The sequence below is a fragment of the Pagrus pagrus genome (genome assembly GCF_965226575.1).
Source record: "Pagrus pagrus genome assembly, chromosome: 8".
Taxonomy (NCBI): Eukaryota; Metazoa; Chordata; class Actinopteri; order Spariformes; family Sparidae; genus Pagrus; species Pagrus pagrus.
The window spans coordinates 9,624,218-9,647,816 of record NC_140192.1 but is presented as its reverse complement, the minus strand read 5'-3'; the positions used below and the strand labels follow the sequence as shown (position 1 = coordinate 9,647,816).

The window sequence follows — 23,599 nt, the reverse complement described above, 5'->3', positions numbered from 1 at the left end:
TGAGAAGCTTTGAGTAATTAATTATAATCTCTAGTTTGGCGCCTGTAATGTGGGAAAAACCCAAATCCTGACACAGCTTTTCCTTTTCCTGAGATCCTTTCCATGCACTTCATTGTCAGCTTTCATATTACGTCCACTCAACGTGACAGTTTATGTTAAAAATCTTTTATTGCAGGTCGAAAACAGAGCAGATAGAAATCTAGAACAAAAGCACATAATCTCAGAGGAGAAATACACGTTCACATTGATACATAACCAAATACACGCGTGCTATGTTACACATATTTAAGGCACTTTTGTCAGAAAGCAGCAACAAAACCAGAAATTTGCTCCCAGGATAGAAATCAAACCATCAAAAGCTCGAAAGACGAGAGAGTGATTTAAAGTCTGTTTTAAACGAGGCAGATTTTTTTAGTTAAACTGAACTGAGGGTCTTGAACCGCAGTGGAAATGTTATAACACCTGCAGTACAGAGAGTAACAGGTGAGGTGAGGTCTCATTGGGCAAATCCCACTTAAAGGGGAAATATTAAGGTTAAATATACATGTTGTCTCCCTGGTGTACATAAAGAGATCTACGTTGTGATAGAGATGATGCGCTCCCAATTCTTTGTGTTGAGATTTTGTAGCTCGGTAGATAAAGTGGAGCATTAAAACCTAATGAGACACAGACCAGATCAATCTTCTAATCTGCACTGGCACTTTAATGCCCAGTGTAAATGGGTTGAACATAATCTGTACGTTTGGAATGTGTTTCTTAGAGTTTTGGTCCATTTTCCACCTCGACACATATCCCACACCTCAGCTCACAGTGTGCAACAGCTGCTCCCAGACAAATCCCCAACGTGCGGCAATGCACTTGGCAAAGCAGGTGATCTTTAAAAAGGCATTAATAATTCAACGCTTTGAAATTTACACAAATGTGACACAGAGGGCCGAGAACTGACGTGTTTGTGCACAATAACAGAACCAAAATGGAGTTGCAGTTTGAAACGGAGCATCAAATCCATTTTAGGTCTGTAATAAATCTCTCCGAGCTCCACGACCCCACCCACCCCAAACCCAATGGAAGACAGCGATGGTGCTTCGACAGGGTCGACTCAGTCCGAGTCCTCGTCGTCCAAATACTCTTCAGCGTTGCTGTGTGTGCGGGTGATGTCTAAAACAAGAGAAATGGACAGTTAATAAATCATCCGTCAAACATCAACTTAAAATATTAGTGGCTAAATGTTTGTTACATCTTTTTTGAACATCACAACCCCCTGCGAAACAACTCGTTACACTAGCACGAGTTAAGCCATCTGGTCCAATCATTCAAGTTAGCTGGGCACTAAATCGGAAGTGAGCTTGGGTAATTTTACAGCCAAGAAGTCGAGCCTTTTTGACATCATGCACCACTGATTAGCTTTCATAGGCATGAACAGGGCTCCACCTCCGACACTGAACATTAACCGATTTTTTAGAATACATTTTCATTTAATTCTCAGGGAATAATGCACGGATCTTGATGTAAAAAGATGTACTTGATGTAGATCCAAACAAAAATCCAGGACCTAGCAGATTTAAATGTGTTTTATTTAATATTGGATTAGGCTTGATTGAATTAAAGGGGACTGTTGGGTCTTGGGGGTGGTATGCACTATACTGAGTGCCATTCTGTGTTTTAATTTTAATAGCCTCATAATCTCTGGCTAATGACTAAAATGAATATCACATGAGATGAGCCATCAAAACTCTCACAGGACAGAAATGTCATTATCTTTGCTGAAGCACATTAACTCGAACTGGCACAAAGACTACAATACATTTGCTCCTTATTTGCTAAAGTTTAAAGATTATTTATTAGGATTATTTTTGTCTGTAGCCTGTTGATAAAAGGTTTGTGTTTAGGCCTCACTGCTTGAAGCTCCTGAAAAAAGGCAGTAGGGAACACACATACAGTACATGCATAGGTCAAACCGGTTACAGCTCATCAGTCCCGATGGAGAGCTCAGGTAAAAAAAACTCAGTGTGTGGACCGTCCTGATGACGCTGTATGTGTGGGTGCTGCGGCGCTGCCCTCTAGTGGCAGCTGTACTTACTGCTTCCCTGCTTCCTTTTGAGAAGTGAAGCAGACTGGGCGTTGGTGGCCATGTCCAGAGCCAGCTTATTCTCGTTGTTCCTGATGTCTGTCCTTGGATCTGAAACAAACACACTCGCGCTGAAAACACTAGAAACTACACGCAGAAAGACACAAAAGGTAGAACTATGTACTGGATGTTGTTTCCTCAATCTGTAACCACATGTTCTCATATTAGGGTTTGATCAAATCTTTCTAGAGCTTCCTCTCTTTGTTCCTTCCCTCATCTGTTTCAATATCATTTCAAAAAAAGAAGGCGACCTGCTGCTGGCTGATTTCTTTTTTTTTTATAAAACCACATAAGAGATGTGACTCGATACTCACTCTTGGTTAGCAACATTTCCACAATGTCAGAATAACCTTTCCAGGCTGCAGCGTGCAGAGGAGTGTCCCCAAGTTTATTCTGAAACACAAAACATTTTCATAAAGGATATATATTAGTTTGGTGCTTTATTTCTAGAATTGATAAATATTTTTGGTTCAATAGAAGAATACAGAAATAGTTAAAGAAACAAGTAAATCAATAAACACATTTTAAAAAGGATCAATTCATAAATAAAATAGAAACTTAAATGGGAAAGTCGATAAATCAATTCATACCTACATGAATATTCAATTGTATTTTTGGTGCATTTAAGGGCATATTAATTAATTTAGTGAGCCATTCATTGGTTTCTTTATTTATTTTTGATTTTGTCAGTTTCAGTCCTCCATAGCATCAGGTACCACCATCTCAATGTTTTTGACTCATTGTGTGAATCTCACCTGCTGGTTGAGCTCCACGTTGGGCTGGCTTAGCAACAGCTCCACCACATCTGATTCAAACAACAAAAGGAGAAGTCTGAGTGACGGATCGTGTGACCATTTAATGACATGTATCACATAACAAACATGCAGGAACACAAAAAAAACTGGAACTAGTTCTTGTTTTTTGTGTCAAATATTAAGATTTATGAAATGAGATCCAGTCAGTACTTCAACAGGGCAAACAAAGAAGCTTCCTTAATCAATGCAATGCCGTATTATAAAGGCAATCATAACATGTTTTATACACCACAGTTATTACCTTTATGTCCCCCGTGGCATCCCCAGTAGAGAGCAGTGTTTCCAGCCTTATCCAGCCCGTTGATTCCGACCTTGTTGTCCAAACATTCCCTCAGCCAGCTCAGATTGCCTGTTAAAATACACAAATAGATGCAAACAGTGTCAGAGCTCTTGTCAAAAATGTTTTGTCTCAAGTAAGACAGAACTGTCTTGGATGAAGGAACTGTTGAGTATGAAAAAGAGACACGTCACAATACATAAACACATGACAAAATTCAGATCTGTCGGTAGTTGTCGCACCTCGTTTGGCTGCTTCGTGCATTGGATTGTCGACAGACTCTGCTTGCTCAGCCACTGAAACAAACCAAAATAAGACAATTAGTGCATCTGATAAGAGACATAAGGTCAGTATTGAGTAATATTCTGGTGAGTCAGTCTGTCTATAGTTTCTACTCACCATAGTTACTTGGAATTAGTCCTGTCCTTCCTTTGCACGTCCCCTTCCACCAATTACTGTCACTCTGAGGATAATATTAATGCAGAAGCAAATGAGTGTGGAAAAAAATGTTTTAAAAACAAATGCAGGGAAAAGAGTAGTCAAATGAAAAAGGAGAGAAAAGTGCAAATGAAATGGAGGAAAAGTTGACTTAAGGTGGAAAATGGCAGAAATAAAACGCAGCAAAAGGGAGTAACAAGAGTGCAGTGCTCAGCTTCCACAGAAAGAGGAAGAAGTCAAACTGAACGGGATGTGAGGGCATGAAGACGGCAGCTGAATCTCTCCAAGTTTTTACTCACTGTGTCGGAAATGTACAAGTAGTCTCCTTCTTCAAAGAACAGCTCGTCCGGCTGAAAAGTAATATAATAAGACAAAGTTACTCCAGGCTAATCAGTCGCAGTGGCTCAGAAACAAGAAGTTTCTTGCCTTCACAGCAGTCTGACCTCAAGGCTGACTGTTGTGTTACATTTCACTCCCTTCTTCCCACGCAATCTTCCCCTGTTCACCACAAATGGAAACAGTCATGACTGCTACACTGTGTCGACGGAGGATATAAACGAGGGGTAAGTGACAATTTCTGGTGTGTGAGGAGTTTTTATTGTCATTCATTCATTCATTTCAGTGTTTTTTATCAAAACAAGATTAACTGCATCAATCAGAATGTAATCTGCAACTATTCTGATAATGAATGATGATAACTGAAAGTTAATTAAATATCTTTAGGTTTTTGCCTGAAAACATGCAACCTGAAGATGTCACCTTGGGCCCTGACAAATTGTGATGGACATTTTTCAGTTAACCTCTCTCCTCACTGGAGGGAAATATATTGTCTTTATTCAATTATTGTTCTCTCTTTTTTCTCCCTGCAACTTCTCTAGTCTCAGAGCTGAAGCCATTCAAATGTAATGCTTCAGTAACGATGAAGACGAGAAGTGCATGCATACACCAAAGTACATTCCAATATGTTGATTTCATCCGTTTATCACCACACCTCTGCTAATCTCACTTCTTCCCATCCGGCACAATAATTCAGGGATTAATACTCCCAGTGTCAAGTGATGTTTCAGAACTGGTTTAACTTGTTCCACTTGTAGGCGGCTCTCCAGGAAATCAAATATTTTTCCAAAGGAAGATGATAACGCTCACAACCGTTTGGTTTTTATCAGTACAATATCGAGGCTGCTGTGCTGGGTGCACAAAACCTTTTCAATAACATATTATGTTATTGATTGTAAACAGGAAAGAAGATGCAGACAATTGTTAACTCTTAATTTAAACGATAGCCTAAAAACATATTTTTTTGATTTTACTTTTTTCTGTCCTGCTTCATTTCAGGTGGAAATCAGTACCAACACATGTGATGTAGCTTTTCTACATAATTTCATAAAAATCTTTAGATTTAGCAATTGTTTTATGCCTTTATTCTGCTGAAATGTTCACATATTGGGACTCTACAGTTGAAATTAGGGATGCATGATATGGAATTTTTCAGCCAATAAGATGTAGTGAAGAAAGACGAAGATTTCATGGTTTTGCTTTTTCTTCTTCTCAGTGTTTATGGTTGGATCGCAGAACAACTTTTGAGATGCAAAGAGTCATTTACTGTATCAGAGTTTGTGAATGTTGCGCTTGTTAAAAGGTGCACTATGTAGTTTTGGGGAAGAAATTTTAATCAGAAGAGAAAGATTTTCATTTTTAGGCCAAAACAAACTAAATAAACAAACTCTCTTTGTTTTCATGACTGAATAAATTGAACAACACAATTTCCTACTGTTTTACTTGTGGCGGACCCTGCCACCTTTCTAGCTTCAAACAGTGTTCTGGGGACCTTATTTTCCCCTGAGAACAGCTTGTTTATTCAGTTATGAAAAAAATAAATATGTCTGATTATTACCTCATTAATATTGTAAATATTAAAATTTTGAGTTTGAATTTCTTCTCCTAAACTAAATGGTACCCCTTTAAGTCAAATAAAACCATTTTGCTTCATATTATCGGCTGGAATTTCACCGATACCGATACTATATCGTGCATCCCTAATTGAAATCCAAGAACTTTATCAATTGAAGCAGATTAAACAAAAATATTTTAAAAGGACACAGCAAACAGTCTTCAACAATCATCAAACATTAGAGAAACAATCCATCATAATAAACAAAGAGCTCATACCGTTCTGGGGTCAAAGGTGAACAACGCTCTGAACACCTTGACTTGGCCTAGCAAAGAGAAAACACACACAAAGAATGCATGTTAGATTTAATATTTATAGACCGTTTGTGGCAAGTTAGCCTCACGCTGTTTGCATAATAAGGTGGTGAACACAGCACACAGTAGTTGAGAATAGAGAATTAGAGAAATCAAGTAACCACACATGCTGCCCCTTCACCGCCCTGCAGGAGAACCAGATTTGTTTCACTACAGCGAGCCTGAAGAACGCAGCTTTAATGTGATAAATTACTCTCATACGAGAGCGATAAATCAGGAGTGCAGCATCATCCATCACCTCAATAAAACCAAATGCTTGATGCCGTGCCTGAGCGAAGCAACCTGCTCCAAAACCTCAAAATATAACTGCCACGAGTTGCTGCCACACAGAGCTCCTGATGTCTGCGTTCACTACAAACAACTTCAGCCAACAACAAAACACATTTTTACAGGCAGTGCAGGGACGGAAACACACAGATGGTTCTTGCGTGTGCAGCCTTGAGGTAGCTGCCCCCAGGGCCTGTGTGGAGCCTGGCGTTAGCTCTGCTGCTGGAATGCTACCAGAGTGGTTGTGGCCTCAGCTGACAGCTGAACTACTTCATGGAGACCAACTAAAAAGGCCTTAAAGAAACAGTGACGTATTTTATATTTATACCAACCTTTGATTTCTGAAGTTATGTACGGTATGTTGTACTTTATATTTACTATAACAAACACACAATGTTGACAAAACAGAACCAGCAGCCTCCAATCTCGTTCAGCACAACTGCAAATAGGATGCAACTCTTCTGATTTGCATCAGATTCGTAGATAAACGACACTCAGCGCTTTTACTCTTCTGACTTCCCTTCCATAAATTTGTCCTGTTGTACACATCCTTATAGGATATGTAAATAATGCATAAAGATGCAAACAGTCCGTTTTATCTCTTTTTATCTTGAATTTGTGTTATCTGTTTTGTTTGTTTGTTTGTTTGGTTGTTTTAATCTGATCTCCACACTTGCTTTGAGTACTGTGCCAGCACTAGAAAAAGGTCTGCCTGAAACCCATTATTATTCTGTTACAGGGGGAGAAAAACACACTCGGGCTTGTATGCATTTCTTTACATCAATCATAGTCATCTCTGGCACCACTAAGCCCAGGATGCAGTGATGGTGCTCTTGCAAAATAGTGTCCGGGAGGACTCGTTTGGTGAGACATTTGCATGTGCGGAGACGAGCCCTGGCATGAAAAGGGCTAAATTTAAGTGTATTTTATTTATAAAGCACATTTAAAAAATCAGCTTGAAACAGCTGATCAAAGTGCTGTACAAAGCCAAAATCACATCACAGAGAATCAATGATTAAACACAAGAAAACAAACAAAGCGTAGAAAAACACAAACACAGTAAACAAAAGCCGATTTAGATCAGGAGGGCTCAAACGCCAGAAGCCGAGTCTCTCCCTGCGACAAGAGCCATGCAGGTTTCAAAACCTGGCACCTACATTACCTACAATGCAACTTAACCACAGGTTGACACCAATGGAGGTGATTTATTAGATTACATGCAACTTCCTCAGCAGCCACAACCACTTTTTTCACATATGCAGTAGTACAATACCTGTACACACACTTTAATGAGTAAAATTGGTGGAGTTCCCCTTTAAAAGCTGTTGCTTGTACTTGTGCAGTGCCTTGTTAATAAAAGCAGCATACAAATGAAGAGCGATATCACTGTTATTACTTCATCTATTGCATAACTTCTCCCTATGTTTATCTGTTGAACAATAAATAGACAAGCATGTTCATAAATTAATGATGGTGTAATAAAGAGGCTGTTGACTGTGACTTCTGTCTCTCTGATATATTAATTACTGGTGATATGTGCATTTTATTCCGGACACATAAGGCTGAGTGAGTGTCTCCTCTATCTGCTGATTGCTTCAGCTAACAAACCTAAATGTTGGACGGTTTGTAACTCCCCTCTGCCGTTACTCAGGGTTTCAATTTAGCTAACACACTGTCTCAGTGTCTCAGAATGAGAGGGGCTGAGCTGCTGCTGCTGCACAAGCCGAGCTCTGTTCAACACATCGAGCGCGTCTACTCTGCAGGCCCGGTCATGTCGCTCACAACACACAAAAGCCTGTGCTGACGAGTCCACGTTCTCTCTGCATTTTAAAGCCGCAGGCACATTCAAAGATTTATTCTAGCTTCAAAAAACAGAAGGAAAACGTCATCTGAATGCGAGCGCAACACAGACAGTATATTTTATCTGCCTGTGGTTTCTTAGATGATCTCCAGCTGTGTTATTTCATTGCAAAAGCAGCTCCGACAGCTCAAGTCTTGCCTCGACAGAAAAATGTGTCTGACACTCGGTTTCTCATTCCTGTTTGAAGAAGCCCAACCCAAAAGCCATCTAAGCCTCCGAAAACATGACACCACGACTCAAGGTCCACAAACTACAGGGAGAACTCACACAGCTCTCTAAATTTCTGGTTAACACGAAAAGCAAGTCAACTCACAGGCCTGGTCCTGTGAAAGTAGTACACTGCTCAGGGTGTTGCAATAAAAGTTATCTCAGCACTCACGTAATGCCAAATATCTCTTCAAGCAGCCATTGGGAAAAATGATCTCAATACAGAAACTCATTAAAAAATGTCCATCAGAGAGACAGTCAGAGACCAGAAGCCCTAAAGAAAAAAATATTTGAAAAGGACCAAAACGAACCAACATGGAGGTCTGACCCAGCTGCCCTTTAATTTCCACCCCAACATATACTACATAAATACATCTAAACTGTTCCCTCGCTGCGTTCTTCTAACAAGCTCTTTGCTCCTGACAGCGATGCATTTCAGTCTCACAATGTTGTGTCTCAACATGCATTACCACATAAATAAAGACTGCATCAGTCCTGACTATGTGCCTAACGAGACTGCTGGCTCTCACACAGGCACACGCCGACCAGCCATCTGTCAGGACAGACGATCTCACCGCCGGCTGAGGTGTCACGGAGCCGACTCATTAATACCCCTGACTAGTATGAGTGATAATGATGCGTCCATCCTTTAAGTTTTGAGCTAGTGGGCGAAACCAGACGCACAGATGTCTGCTGAAACGCGCCTTCTAAGCATGTTTTTTTAATAGACATATTCAGATTATTTAAGTAACTCTCTGACGTCATGCGCTACCAGCTTATACAGGTGACCCTTTTTTACACCTGCCATTACCTGTGTATCAACCTCTGATGCACAAAAATACACTCAGCTGTGTGTTTATTAGGTAAGCAAAGACTAATGTGGTCTAATATAACATCCCTGAAATAAATCCAAGGCTCACGAGGCGTATGATGTTCAGTTTTAGGTGTTGGTTTAACTTGATGGTGGCTGTGGTGTTACACTGAAAGATGTTTCTAATACTATTTATATCTTATTAAGTGTATATCAATGAGGGTGAAGTACGTTTTTTTAAACTGAACATATAGTCTTCATGATCATCACGATCTATTGCAGGACTGTTGGAATACATAATATTAAATATTAGTTGAATAAAGTTTGACTTTAAAGTCTCTATTCAATCACAAAAAGTTTTACATGTTGAGGCCAAATCAGTGAGAACTCGTCTGTCATTTTTCTCATGAAATGAAACAGATTTTTTTTTTTTTAGAGGAAGTGTTGTACAGTTTGTCCTCGGGAGGCAGAAGTCACAAAGTTTTGGACCTGGACCAGAAAATGTAGAGCTGCAGCGATTAATCGATTAGTTAAAACTAATCACAAACTATTTTGATACATGATTCATTGTTTGGAGTATTTAAGACAAGAAATACGTTTTTAAAAAACTCTGATTTCTGAATGTGAATATGTTCTGGTTTATTTACTCCTACATGGCAGTGAGCCAAACATCATTGGGTTGTGGACACATAAGACATTTGAGAGTCATCTCTGGCTTTGGGAAACACTGATCGCCATTTTTCTGAAAACAATTAATCAAGATTATAAACAACAGATGACTCGACAATGAAAGTGCAATGTAGGTTTTACTAAAGTTGACAATTTCTCAATCCTCGTGACAACACCTGTTGCACAGAGACAATCTGAGAAGGTAAATGTGATTTATTCTCATTTGAAAAAACATGACATGCTCTAAAAATAACCCAAGCAGCAGCCTAATATACTCATTTCCTTATCTCTGGGATTGAGTAACATGAGAAGCAGCACAGACTGAGCCTGCAGGAAGTAAAACTGATGTCATTGACCATGCAGACTCATCATCACCTCTTCACCTACGACCTAAAGCCACTGGATGACAGTTCCCTCCTTGCGTGAGTGATGGAAATAGGGAAGTCACAGAGGCCTGCAGCTGAGAGCTGGATCTCCCTGTCAGTCAGCAGTCAGGGCACTTTAAACAACCCCACTGTACTCCTGGTGCAGTCAGTAATCAAGGATGTTGATGTTAATCACAGTTAATCAGCCTTCTGTCCACTTGCTGATAAAAGTTTCACAAACAAACGACAGAAATCAGCCGATTTCACTGACTGTGAGTGCTCACTGCTCACCGCCCGCCCATTAAGCTCACATCGCCGACAAGGTGTGTTGTCCCCGAGAGAGACAGGAGTTGAAGTTTTAGCTAAAAAATAAACCACAAACCTTCATAACGTGAGTCTTACCTGGCTTGGCCGGCTTGGGAGGAGGCTTCGACATTTGCAAGGCTCGGATATAAACCAAAACGTGTGTGTTGTTTCAGTCAGAGGCGTCGCAGGACTGAGGAGCACTTTGCTATCACTCTCAATGAGGAAGTGCAGCAGCGCTCTACGGGGGACGCGGAAAAGTTCAGCTGCGCATGCGCACATCTAAAGCTGTAACTTCCATTTTTGGGTGATTTTCCTCCATGTGTACACCTTTCATGATATATCATGTTTTTTATCTCATCTGTTATTTTACACTACTCCGAATTGGTTAGGGACATTGTGGTGTTTCAGTGTTTCATCTGGTTGTTTATTCTGTGACTAGTCTGATTTTTTATCTTGTCTTGTGTGGATGTTTTTGGTCCCCAAAAATAATGTGACACATTTAATTTGACTTTTATTGCATATCCATACACATCTACTTCTACTATATCTAACTTTTCCAATGTTTTTCATATTTAATTTATATTGCCTAACCCTTCGGTTTCTATAATTATATTTTATTATTTTTTGATGCATGAAATTCTATATATTTTTTTTATTTTACTTTAATGTAATTTTAATTATTTTTTCTGTTATCATTGCAGTTTTTAATGCATAACTTAATTCTCCATTATTTTTAATTACATTTCTTTTCGATCATCATTACAATTTTTAATGCACAACTTACTTTACGTTACTTTTTTAAATGTTTTCATTTTCTTTTTGTGTGTAAACCCTGAACTTTCTGCACAGTGTTCTTTATTATATTTATATTTATTTATTATTTTATTTTATTTCATTTTATTTGAACTTACTCGAAATACTTTTATCATGAAATGTTTTTATAATAATTTATCTTTTTTCGTGCAATTAATTCTCCATTATTTTTAATTTAATTTAGTGCAGGTTCAATAATTTTTTTCTATTGCTATTATAATTTTAAAAACATACTTTATTACAAAATATTTTATTCGATTTTTTATGTAATAAATCTTCATTATATTTTATCTTACATTTTTGTGCGGTGTATTTTATTTTATTGATATTTATTTTTATTTTATGTAATTTTACTGTTTTTATAGAAACGTGACACTTTCTTTCTTCTTACTTTCTTACTTAGTGTAGCATAATTTGGCCCTATATCATATTTAAGTTTTTTTTCTCAATGAGTAGGACGTAAATGACGTAGCAGCTCCTTCAGCGAATCACAAGCGTCCAATAGCGGAACAGCTTGAGGGCGCTCGGGGAGTCGTCGCAGCAGCGACATGCCTGTGTGGCAGGCTCGTCCATTTATGTGCTTTTACCAGTCTTATGCATCAGAAACGTCGCAGTGAGGATCCACAACAGGCTGAAATGAAGACACTAGTTGTTGGAGTTGGCGGGTGAGTGAGTTCAAAGATTGTAAACATTAACGTGTTGCTCACAAACACGTCTGTTATTGTTCCCTCTGGTCATTCTGCCTCCAGAGAGCCTGTTTGTAGCTGCATGTTTACTACAAGGAATGTAAAGTTTTTATCAATACTTCTCCTTTTATAAGTCAGTTTCAGATTCAGAAATGCTCCTTAGTGGTTTATTGTGGTTAATTACGAGAAAATGCATTAGCCTAATCACACTAATAATGACATGCTGATGTTGCAGTTGCATGTATGCACTGGGAGAAGCAGGGACAGCATCAGATCAGTACAGCAGCATGTGACAACCATGTGGCAGAGAGCCTGATAAGAGTTGTTTGGTTTGCAGAGAAAAAAATAAATCAGAGTCCTGAGAGCTTTTTTTTTTTGTTTTTCTGATATTCATTTACTGTAAAGAGGTGCTGGTAAGTGTGGTGAAAATTGCAGTTAGGACATAGTTAATGTGCATGCATAGATGCCTGAAATTGTAATTGTCTTCTTGTAAATGCAACACATTCAGCAGAAGTGGCACACAGATGTTTTCAGTCAAACTAGTCGTTGGCTGATGCACATCCTGCAGACAGGTGTGGAGGGAACTGAAATCAGGATTCCTGACAAAGATCTATGACTGAAATGTTGCATTTTCAAGAGAATTAGTTTTAACTAGGGGTAGACTGATTATCGGCCTGGCTGATTTTCGCGGCCGATATTCAGCATTATCTGTATCGCTGATAAAAAATAAACTCACTTTAAATTGAGCTACTTTGGCTCTGATGCAGCGTCCTCTCACACAATGTCCCGTCCACAACACTTTCTGACTGGTAACACATCACAATTAAATTGACACAAAGAGTTTCATTTTTTACTGCAAATGAAAATCCGTCCCAAATATCAGCTTTCAAAAACATTGATTTCTAATAATTGGTATCGGTATTGGCCCTGAAAAAGCCATATTGTTCAACCCCTAATGTTAACAGTTAGCGATAAATATTTACTCTCTTTTACAGTATTTCATAATGTGACTTGTGGTGTTGAAATAATAACTTATCAGGTTGTGTTTCACTGACCTTTTCTGGTTTACAGTATGTTGCACTTTGGACCATTGCGACCACAGCCAAACTGATAATGGATTACTGAGGCTGATATTGGATAATTGAAAATAATTTGCTAACTATATGTTTATCTTTTTACACCAGATAATGGATTTCATTGAATTTAATTAGAAACCAATATATTGTTGTTGTGAGAGTTAACTCGAGCTGTCAAATACTCAGTTTGGAGGCAGAATCTGATCAGTTACAAAATTCTTATAAGAGCGTTGATTTTATTTCTTCTTTTACTTTAAACAAACAACATCAACAAACACTTTTTCATGAGGACATTTAAATGTTCTGAGCGGGACATTTTACAGGTAGAAAACAAGCATTTCTACAATTTCTTTCAGTTATTTTTCGGCTGGTGACTCAGCAGCAAAGTGAAAAGTTAAACCAACAGAGGTCAGCAAAAACAAGACTTTCAGCTTTCGGTAAATTACTTTTTAAAGGTTATTGTTGACTTGAGGCACATACTGCCATTCTCTAAAAGAAGGTGGGTAAAAGAAGGAAGTAACGGTGTCAATGTTGTTTGTGCAGCTGTAAAGTTTCTAATCGATACGCACTGTTTGTCTGTCAGGATGACCAACGGAGGAAAATCTACTCTTTCTAGGAGTCTACACCAGCAGATACCCAACAGCTGCATCATTGCACAGGACTCATATTTTAAGGTGAGACTGTGAGGCCTTCTCTTAAAATGAATACTGCTTTTAACACTTTAAAAGGCGATGCTGGAAATTTCAGACTGAGTGATCTCAGTGGGTCCTTTTCTTCTTCAGGACGATTCTGTGATACCAGTGGACGGCAGTGGGTTCAAGCAATATGACAGTAAGGACACGACAGACAACACATCCTCCCTCAACATACTGATGGCATCATACTGTGAATATACACACACTTTTTGAATAAATCAAACAAAATGTATTCATTATAATTTCTTCAGATGATGTGTTTTGTCCACAGTCCAAAAGATCCTCAAGTTAAAATGATATAAAAACAGAGAAAAAGCAGAAAATCTTCAAATTTGAAAAGCTGGAACCAGAGAATGACAAATGATGACAATGATGAATTAATGAAATGCTCTATCAGGTATCAGACCTGCACTTCTCTGGAAAAAGAAAGTAAATCCGTGTCACTGTGTTCTGTTTAAGTGCTCAGTGCTCTCCACATGGACACGATGATGAGAGATGTCGACTCGTGGCGAAGAGATCCGGACTCGTTCCTGAGGCAGCGAGGCCTGAACCCAGAGCGCACCACACCACCGGTCGACACGGAGGTGTTTGTGCTGATAGTGGAAGGCTTCCTCATTTTCAACCATAGGTACATGAGAGAGGCTTTAGTGAAGTTACTGTTACAGTTTCTTATAATTTCAGTTCATAAAATTATTATATAAATGTAATTATGTTCTTCAGGTAGAGATTTCCATGTAAATTGTTCCTGTTTTTAGACAGTTACCATTCAGTTGTGGGTTTTCTTTGACGATAAGGGTCAACTATCACCAGGATTTATTTAATAATATTAAAACCTGTCTCTTATTAGTGAGTATGAAATTCTAGACAATAACTTTCTGATATGATTTTGTCTTTGCAGGTCTCTGAACGAGCTCTTTGACAAAAGATACTTCATGGAAATACCCTATGATGTGTGCAAAAGGAGAAGAAGGTGTCATTTTCATTATCAGAATATCTAAACAAAATGTCCCTGTTTTCTGTTTGAGCTGTGTGAAAAAGTTTGCTTCTTAATGTTTTGACCTCCTGACAGTTCGAGGGTGTACACGCCTCCTGATCCTCCGGGCTACTTTGATGGACACGTGTGGCCGATGTACCTGAAAAACCGTGAGCAGATGGAGAGCATGGTGTCTGGAATTGGTGAGCGTCCAGTCAAAGATGACATGTGCACAGATGTGATGCTGATGGGATAAAAACTGTGGTCACATTAAGCAATGCAACTATTATCACTGTAGCAGATGTACTGGTATGAAATGTTTAAATATATTACATCTATATATCATGAATATCTATTCTTTCAGTATTTCTGGATGGACTGGAGCCAAAGGAAGAGCTGCTGGCTGCTGTATATGAAGATGTTTGTCAGGAAATAGAAAGGCTCAGAGGTTAGTCGCAGGAAAGCTGGGACCTTCTCCAAGATATTTCTGTCACAGATTATCTCATCCACAGCGCACTATTAAATCAAGGGTATTTTAGTATGTATACTGACATTTTAATGGTTAACAGTGTGAGCCTTCTACACACTTAAAACCTGCTTTCGTGTGGTTATGCATCAGGATATACTGTACCGGCCTTGTTGCTTGAAAAGATAATAATGGTTTAATTAAGACGTGCAAACATGTTTCAGCCGAGCAGACGTGATATAAAGCCAGACAGCTGCAAACAATATTAAACACCTCAACGACAAATTATTTGAAAGTCATTAGACAAATTGTACAATTTTGTACCAACTCTGTTTTCCTTGTTGAGGCTATTTTGAATTCAAAGGTTTGAATATTAATGTGATTATGGAGAGTCTTCAAGACCTAGAAGATGCGCTCCTGAAAATAAAAACAATACTAATTTTATTTTGTGTATTTTGTTTGCAGAGAAAGACTGAAACAGTTGGAGTTTTACTTGTTTACCTCATGGAAGATCGTACCTGCTGCTCCCACGGATGTCAGGAAAGTTCACATCTGAACTAATATGTGACGGAAAGGACCAATGAACTAATGTTTCCTCTCTCACTGCGTTGACTTTTAATATTTTATGGCTTTAGACCTAAAAGTCTGATTAAAGTCTAACTACACATGTTCATACATACAACCTTAACTTGTGATATAGCTCCAGATAATTAGATACATACTGTATAGTGTGCCTAATTTCTACAGATCGGTTGTAATGATTTCTCACTCGTATTTGGATGTCTGAATATAAGACAGTAAACATTGTATGCTGTTTGGTGAAGATTCTTTTTGTTTTGCATGATTTGTCAAAGACTGCTCAGTTTGGGTTCATAAAACACATTTTGAATCTGAATTGAAACAACACTCTGCATATCTGAACCATTAGTGGCATTTTGTCTCCACCTGGTGGTTGAGTCTTACACACTAGAGACTCACTACTCAGTCACCTGAAGCTCTTTTTATGTGTTGTCATAAAACTGATTAGGTTTCAATGTTTTTGTGAATGTAGGAGGAACCCTGAATTGAAGGCCCTTCAACACCTTCAACAAACATTCACCCTCTTACCTCCCATGAACTACACTGCACACTGCAGATTTGCATGACAGCTTTATTATATACAGAGACAAAAACACAATTTGTAATATACCGAAATAACTGTATGTCCGGTAGTCTGTAGGGATCTATTAAACAAAAGTTTATTGAGGAATATGCATCATGTGAATGCATTATGATTTACAGAGAAAAAAGGAATTGAAACTTAATTATTATTATTCTCCCCTACATTTTTATCATATTAATAAGACCATTTCACAGTCAGTTAATCTGTGGGTCTGTAAATTAGACAGTTTGCAAAGTAAATGATCCAGCATTGGTACAAAGGCTTTCAGGGATTTGTGTACTTGAATATGAATAAGGCCTAGATCTGATGAAGGGTTCAAATGTTGCACAAGCACAGTGGCTGGTACGGCGAGGACGCGTTGTCACAGCAGCATTTTACTACCAAATAAACTCGGAGCGACAACATCAGCCTGGGACAGACACACTGGTGTTTGTTACTTCCTGGATCTGATGGAGAATGAAAGTTGTTGTTATTAAAAGGTCCAATTTATTTGGTTTAGAGGCTAATTAATGTTTGACTTGTCTGTCGATGTAACTTCCATTTCCCAAAAGTTCACCCAATATTTTCTTTCTTTCTTTCTTTCTTTCTTTCTTCATCAGTGGATGATTTTTGCTCAGCTGTCATAAGACGTCTGTCTGTCTGTCTGTTGCCCAATCTCTGTAGAAATCTCACCTATTGCAATAGCCGCATTGCTTCACTGATATTGTTTTTTTAGAGGGTATTGCATCAGTGAGATGTGATTTTGCTCAAGATTTTGTCAAAAATGTCCACATAGCATTACTGCAGAATGGTCTGTCCATGCATTTATTTAAAATAGAGACAACTGAAGTGACTACGAGGTTCAGGACTCTTTGTTAGAAGAACCTGAACTCGTCTCCTTTAAATAAGTTTGGCTTCATGTCTTAGAGTCTGTGCACACCTCTCCCTCCTCAATAAGTGCCCTACTTTTCCAATCCTATAAATAGACAGCCTTCTTTCGTTTTCACACTGAAACCTGTTTGACAGTGTGAACTGAGAGCTGCTCTCTTTAAAGCTCTCATGTACCTTCTGTGAACTTTATTGCAAAACCCTCCTCTGACCCATGAAAGTGCAGAATTTCTCAGCAAACGTGATACAAATTTTTGCAAAAAGTCCGTGCAGTCAGCAGAAAAAAATTCTGTTTACATCAGCAACCATCTTACCCGACCGGCGTGTGCAGTTGTGGAGTCATCACATGTAAACCTGGGTATTCCTCACTTCCCTGTATCGACTATATCCTCTTCTCACTCGACTTATTTAAGCTGCTGCAGCTCTTTCTCACGTCGACACTCTCTGACAGCCTCGTAGCTTCTCAAATGCTGAATTAAGTCTTGTGTGATCACTAGTATTAAAAAATTAAGGCGAGAAGATGTCCAATACAGGATTTTCGACATTTTTGTGTTTGTTTCTTGCTGGCTGCTTCTGTTGCAGCAGAGCCATGCCAACTAAACTCACCCAGGAGGCTGTGAACGACAGACCTGTGATCGGTAAGTGAAATGTACTTCAGGTCATGCAAACTTGACTAAATCATTTTTAGCTGTTGAGTTTATTCCCCTTTGTATTCACAGCTGCTGTGTTTTTGTCCTGCAGGTATTTTGACTCAGCTAGTTTCAGATGAAGTCATGAAACCCTTCGGGAGGACCTACATACCTTCCTCCTATGTGAAATACATTGAGTCTGGGGGCAGCAGAGTGATGCCTATCAGGTGGGTTGAATCCTCCTAAGTTGTTTAATAACAGTAATGATAAATCGTGTGTTTGACTGGAGCTTTTTGAAATCTGATCAGTTGATTTCAGTGAGCAGCATGTAAGAGAAAGTTATTCTGCCAACACTTTCTATGAAGCCCATGCATTATAATCCATGATTAACATATTTATAATGCATTATAATGGACCTACAGCACTGTTTAATCATAGAAGCACTCAGGAACATTCAAAATGCTTTATAAGAATAATCATAACTCATTATAATGATGATGCTGTCGTTATAAGCAATCATAAATATTTATTTTCCTGGAAATGACAACCTTCCTGTAATATATCACAAGGCAAATCATTTTCATTTAACATCGAAATGTCCAAAAAAGATTTTAGTCACATCTTCATGTGTAGTTCATAGTAGTCTGCATTATGCTTTTACTTGCTGCTTCATTTATTCATAGAGTAGCCTATGTTCATAATGCGTTATAATGGACACGGGCTTGATAGAAAGTTTGACCAATAGTTTAGGAAATTGTTTTATTTACTTTTTACTCACTACGTCACTGCTGACATTTGCTGCTTATGTTGAAAAAACAGGAACTTTCTGCTACCTGGGTTCCTTTGTCTCCACCTGTGTAATCTGCACTCTTACATTGCCTGAACACTGTCAAATTGTATCGCGAGGGGCATTATTTGTTTTGTTTGCCTTCCACAGATTGACTCTTACTACTGCTGAGTATGAAGACATTTTTAGGAAGATAAATGGGTGAGTGTTTAAGAGAAAAATTATATTTATATCTGAAATAAATACACTTTTTGCATTTTAGTTGTTTCAGTCTACCACTGCTCTAACTGTGTGTTGTCTCTTTAGTTTGATTTTCATCGGGGGAGCTGCAGATTTGGAGACGTCAGACTATGCCCGGGTGGCGAAGGTTTTTTTCAAACTTGCTCAGACGGTTTGTACAGCAGAACTTTGTTTTCATTGTTTCTCTCGCTCTAACTCTTCTTTAAAAAATATTCTTACGTACTTTTTTCTTTTTAAATTTGAATTTATTGTGCTGAAGAACAGTTTTGAGGGACTGTTCTTGTGCCTGTCTTGAGTATTTTCACTGCGTTAGACAATCTTTAACCTCACAGCATTTCAGAGTGAATAATTAAACTTGTACTTCCTTTGCACTCTTAGATTTTGCTGGTAAGACGTAGCAAAGGCTCATAAAACATACTGAAGTATGGGGAATAGTTACCCAGCTCCAAAATTAAAATACTTCAACATGACAATCCATCAGTAATTAATACTCTAAAATCAGTCAGAGAGGACTAATATATATTAACATACATTTTATTATTATCAAGATTGCAGGATTTTAAAATTATTAAGATGTGTTGCTTCATTGTCTGTGTGTGTGTGTGTGTGTGTGTGTGTGTGTGTGTGTGTGTGTGTGTGTCTTTGTGTGTGTGTGTTTTCCAGGCTAATGATGCCGGGGACTTCTTCCCTATCTGGGGTACATGCATGGGCATGCAGCTACTGACTGTGCTGGTGGCCGGTGAGAATCTGCTGACAAACACCACAGCTGAGAACGTAGCGATGCCCCTCAACCTGACCACAGGTGAGAGCATTTCTGTATTGCTGGTTTCATGTGTAACCTTTTTTGTTTTTTTTTCAGGCTAAAGGGACAGTTCACCCCCCATCAGTTGTTTGGAAAAAAAACAATCTGTCGTTAACCTACAGTACTGTGTGAATTGTGTTCTTTCATTTCCTGGAGGCATTTCTTCATCGGATGTCACAAGACGTAGATATGTTGTAGGTTTTAGTGTGTTTCTCCATGCATCTCCCATTTACTTCAATACAACTGTCACCAAAGCAAGGTGCAGTGATGTAATGACCCTTCCTTCTTTTTTAGGTTCCTTGGGGGCACCAAGGAACAGGATCTAAACATGTTTATGAGATGGACTTTTTTATTTTTTGCATGTACTGAACTGTACCACTTGGTGTCAGTAGAATCCAGTTACCAATCAGAGGGTGTTGTCATTGTTTGATGAATTCTTGTATCTTTTAAGTTGGGTTGTTTTCAATATTTACATAAAGTTTACTCACTTTATTTAAACGCTCGTTCAACTGTCTCCCTGCAGAGGCGGGCTCCAGTAGGATGTTTGACGGTTTCCCCGGCGAGCTCATGAAGGCTTTGACCCATGAACCTCTGACCGGCAACTTCCACCACTATGGAGTTGAAGTAAAGGTACAGTGAATCCCTCTGCTGACCTGTGTCACTGTGCAGGATGTTTCACTTCCTCTCCGGGTTTTTTCTGAACCATTTGATCATTTCGACATCTAGAAACGTATTTTCGTGGGTTTCTGACTGAAACTTTGACTCAGCAAGACCTTAATGAGACATGCAGTATGCAGACATAAATCTATGTATGAGCAATTAGCAGGTATAATATTTATTAAGCATTATTTCACATCCAATAAAAAATGTTTTTCTGGCTGGATAAATTCCACAGGGCCTCACAAACTCAGGCTCACAATGTGGCAGTTTGTTTGTGGTAATTCGATTAATTAAATCCTTGAAGTCTAAACCGATCTTAATTTTGCATGGTGCATATTCCTAAATCAATATGTCTTTAATCAAATTGCCAGAGAACAAACCTTGTTCTATTCAATATTCCAGCAGAAGGAGACTGAACACAGTGTACAGAGAGATGAGTATTTTTGTCTTGCGGCGCCTCAGCACATGAACAGATCCATGTGCTCGAGAAAGATAAATCAGATAAACTTGCCTGATACCTTGAAGGGAAAACAAAGGGACACAGCTTTAGAAGAAAGCACATGAACACAAAAACATATGCAGAGTTAAAATAATAAGAAAAATAAATACACAATAACCACCAGGAGTAATAAGACAAATGTTCTTACAGCACTTCCAGGAAAATGAGAACCTGCAGAGTTTCTTCTCCGTCCTGTCTACAAACGTCGCTGAGAACGCGGCCCACTTCGTCTCAACCATAGAAGGTTACAAGACTATTTATGCTCAAAAACTAACCCAAGTGTTGATCTGTCACAGAGTCTTATTACAACCATATTTTTTGTTGCCAGGTAAGAGATACCCCTTCTACGGAGTACAGTGGCACCCAGAGGTGAACCGTTTTCAGTGGGACAGCAGGCTGAACTTTCCTCACTCCCGTCACGCTGTTCAGTTATCTGCTCTGCTCGCTGAGTTTTTCTGCAATGAAGGTGAGATGACAATTACACATTATCCATCATAATTACTGTCTGTTTGAAAACGTACTAAGCGTGGTTGTGGAAATGTATTAGTTTTTATTTGTTACCTTATACAGACGTATGCACATGGAAGTCTTAAGAAGATGAAGAATACCTGTAAAAGCTGCAATGTTACAGGGTGACGACATATAAAGACGTAGAATATTGTTTTATAAAATATAGTCATAATCTGTCTTTTGTGCACAAAAAAGCAGAAATGTGTCTTTGTTAGCACGTGCAGAAATGGGTGCATTAAAAAAAAAAACATATCAGAGCCAAAACTGGACACATTAAAACACGTTAACGTAGAAACACAATGGAAGCTGGTAGCCTACTAGATCAGGACTCAGCAGGACTGCTCTAAATAAATAGTGTTTAAGGGTTTTTTTTCTCACTTGATTTAACAGAAAAATGCATAATTATATAGCTATTGTATCCACAAAAAATGTGTCAATGGATTTTCCAGAATATTTGTTATAAATTCACATAGCGCACAGAAACCCAACTAGGTCTTAATTCACGAGCGACAGACAAAGAGAGGAGATTAACATGAGCAACATGTTGGGTTTAGAAAAAAAGTTTACTGTTGGGTAAATCACATTATATCTCAGTCCACTTATGCTCAAACCACCATAAAAATATCACATTTAACATTTCTATAACCTGTTTGACCTTCTCTCCTCTCGGAGATGATTAATCTGTTCTGCTGCACTCTGTTTATTCTCCTGTAATCACATGCATCTCACTTCTGCTTTGTTTAGGAAGGAGAAGTTTACATCGGTTTGACAATCCTGAGGAAGAGGCCTCGTCGCTGATTTATAACTACACGCCCGTCTACGCCGCAAACTTCACAGGATATGAACAGCTCTACTTTTTCTGAGTGTCTCACAGCTACGCCTGGAAACAAAAAGGGCTGATTTCAGCCACTTGATGCGCTGATTCAGAGATCGTTCATCACACTGAGGAGAGGTTTCTGCACCGGCACTTGATGTTTTACCAGCTTAGAAGAAGTTAAAATACTGTACTTGTATGTGCTGTTGCTGCTATTAAAGTTTTTATGTGCATAAAGAAACTCGGATCTTTTTTGTCCTCTTGGAAATGAAAGCCTTTGTATTACAATGTCCGGATGGATATTGTATATTATTTGTTTTAAAAACCTCAAGGGACTCACAATATTTATATTTGACTCGATATAGGCCAATAAAGAGGTGAAGGATTTGACCAAGCTATCTCACCGCGAGGTCCATTTAGTACCTGTTCATATCCCATGATGTTCAGCAGCAGACGGACTTGTGATGGATTTGTAAACGCTCAGATTTATTTATCTATTTTTTGTGTTTTTTGTTTGGATTTCTCTTCCTTGTACAGTGAAACTTGTGATTGAGAGTTCTTCGTTGACCTTTGCAGTTCACCACAAATGTCATGTCACAAACATTCAGTATTTTCAAGGTCAAGAATGAGCCTTCAGTCTCAGATAATAAAGGCTTCATTATTCCCTTGACCGAGTTTTAGCCCTGACAGCGTGGAGGCGGCTGTGTGAGACAGCATTTAGACCTTCATAGGGAAATGAAATTGACAGAGAAGTTAGCTGAATAAATAAAATTGTATTCATATTAAACAGCACAAGGAAAGTGTCCTCCAAGGGCTCCAAAGAACTCTAGGTTGAAAAAATTTAGTTTTAAATGTGCTAAGAGGAAAAATTAACTATGAAACAGTCAAGACACTACAAGACACTCTGCAAGAAGATTGGCTATTTCTATATACTTAATCATAATGCCTGTCAGCAGGCCACATAAGTTATTATCATAAGTCATTAAATGAAAATTATATTTTATGGTGGAGCGCTGAGATTGAATTGAGGGTCTGCCTGAGGAAAGAAGCTGCTCTGTATTCTGGTGGTACGGCACTAAAACAAGGTTTGCCTTGTTTCAGCAACATCATATTACACTTATTTATCTTACAAAGCCACTAATAGATAGATTACCTCATAAACCTATTAATCTGAAAACAGCTGCATTTAAAAAAAAAGGAAAATACTATTCAAAGACATTTATTCATGTCATTATCACAAAATAACAAATGTTGTTTTCTCGAGATAATGAGATAGTTTATCATGAGAATAATCTTTTACCATTTTGAATGTTTCATCAATTGATTTGATATGCAGGTAAGTACATAATGGCTGTAAGGGATAGAAGGTTATTATTATGTAGTGTTAGTTTCCACACTGATTAAGATCTTTAAGACGTGAGGCGGTGGTGCTCATGCTGCTTTTGTCCACAGGGGGCGCCAGAATCAACAAAAATGGATGTTTCTTGTTGCACCTTTAAGGTTTTGGTTGA

At 38.5% G+C, this 23,599-nt stretch overlaps 3 protein-coding genes across 3 annotated transcripts; 2 read left to right on the top strand and 1 right to left on the bottom strand.

Annotated features, from left to right (window-relative positions):
* Positions 1-149: 149 nt before the first annotated feature.
* On the bottom strand, positions 150-10,656 carry ostf1 (osteoclast stimulating factor 1). Its single transcript, XM_084359932.1, has 10 exons — positions 10,506-10,656; positions 5,828-5,874; positions 3,958-4,008; positions 3,620-3,683; positions 3,463-3,516; positions 3,185-3,292; positions 2,884-2,933; positions 2,443-2,521; positions 2,081-2,179; positions 150-1,158 (listed from the first exon to the last, which is right to left on the bottom strand). The coding sequence occupies exons 1-10, from the start codon at positions 10,537-10,539 to the stop codon at positions 1,100-1,102; spliced, it is 645 nt and encodes a 214-aa protein (XP_084216058.1). The 5' UTR covers positions 10,540-10,656; the 3' UTR covers positions 150-1,099.
* Positions 10,657-11,725: 1,069 nt separating this feature from the next.
* nmrk1 (nicotinamide riboside kinase 1) lies at positions 11,726-16,013 on the top strand. Its single transcript, XM_084359931.1, has 8 exons — positions 11,726-11,887; positions 13,568-13,658; positions 13,767-13,815; positions 14,139-14,307; positions 14,578-14,649; positions 14,749-14,855; positions 15,017-15,100; positions 15,584-16,013. The coding sequence occupies exons 1-8, from the start codon at positions 11,817-11,819 to the stop codon at positions 15,592-15,594; spliced, it is 654 nt and encodes a 217-aa protein (XP_084216057.1). The 5' UTR covers positions 11,726-11,816; the 3' UTR covers positions 15,595-16,013.
* A 388-nt stretch (positions 16,014-16,401) lies between these two features.
* Positions 16,402-22,319, top strand: LOC311261366 (gamma-glutamyl hydrolase). Its single transcript, XM_084359926.1, has 9 exons — positions 16,402-17,785; positions 17,889-18,003; positions 18,714-18,764; positions 18,870-18,954; positions 19,467-19,605; positions 20,129-20,235; positions 20,915-21,008; positions 21,093-21,230; positions 22,019-22,319. The coding sequence occupies exons 1-9, from the start codon at positions 17,668-17,670 to the stop codon at positions 22,135-22,137; spliced, it is 966 nt and encodes a 321-aa protein (XP_084216052.1). The 5' UTR covers positions 16,402-17,667; the 3' UTR covers positions 22,138-22,319.
* Positions 22,320-23,599: the final 1,280 nt, after the last annotated feature.

What these genes read in the sequence shown, in the direction of transcription:
- ostf1 (XM_084359932.1), bottom strand. Translation starts at nt 10,539, where the DNA reads ATGTCGAAGCCTCCTCCCAAGCCGGCCAAGCCAG. An exon ending in TCCCAAGCCGGCCAAGCCAG is followed by an intron (nt 5,875 to 10,505) that starts GTAAGACTCACG and finishes TCTCTTTGCTAG; the next exon opens with GCCAAGTCAAGGTGTTCAGA. An exon ending in ATGCCACGGGGGACATAAAG is followed by an intron (nt 2,934 to 3,184) that starts GTAATAACTGTG and finishes TGTTTGAATCAG; the next exon opens with ATGTGGTGGAGCTGTTGCTA.
- nmrk1 (XM_084359931.1), top strand. Translation starts at nt 11,817, where the DNA reads ATGCATCAGAAACGTCGCAGTGAGGATCCACAACAGGCTGAAATGAAG. An exon ending in CACAGGACTCATATTTTAAG is followed by an intron (nt 13,659 to 13,766) that starts GTGAGACTGTGA and finishes TTTCTTCTTCAG; the next exon opens with GACGATTCTGTGATACCAGT. An exon ending in GTGTGCAAAAGGAGAAGAAG is followed by an intron (nt 14,650 to 14,748) that starts GTGTCATTTTCA and finishes ACCTCCTGACAG; the next exon opens with TTCGAGGGTGTACACGCCTC.
- LOC311261366 (XM_084359926.1), top strand. Translation starts at nt 17,668, where the DNA reads ATGTCCAATACAGGATTTTCGACATTTTTGTGTTTGTTTCTTGCTGGC. An exon ending in GAACGACAGACCTGTGATCG is followed by an intron (nt 17,786 to 17,888) that starts GTAAGTGAAATG and finishes TTTGTCCTGCAG; the next exon opens with GTATTTTGACTCAGCTAGTT. An exon ending in CTTCGTCTCAACCATAGAAG is followed by an intron (nt 21,009 to 21,092) that starts GTTACAAGACTA and finishes TTTTGTTGCCAG; the next exon opens with GTAAGAGATACCCCTTCTAC.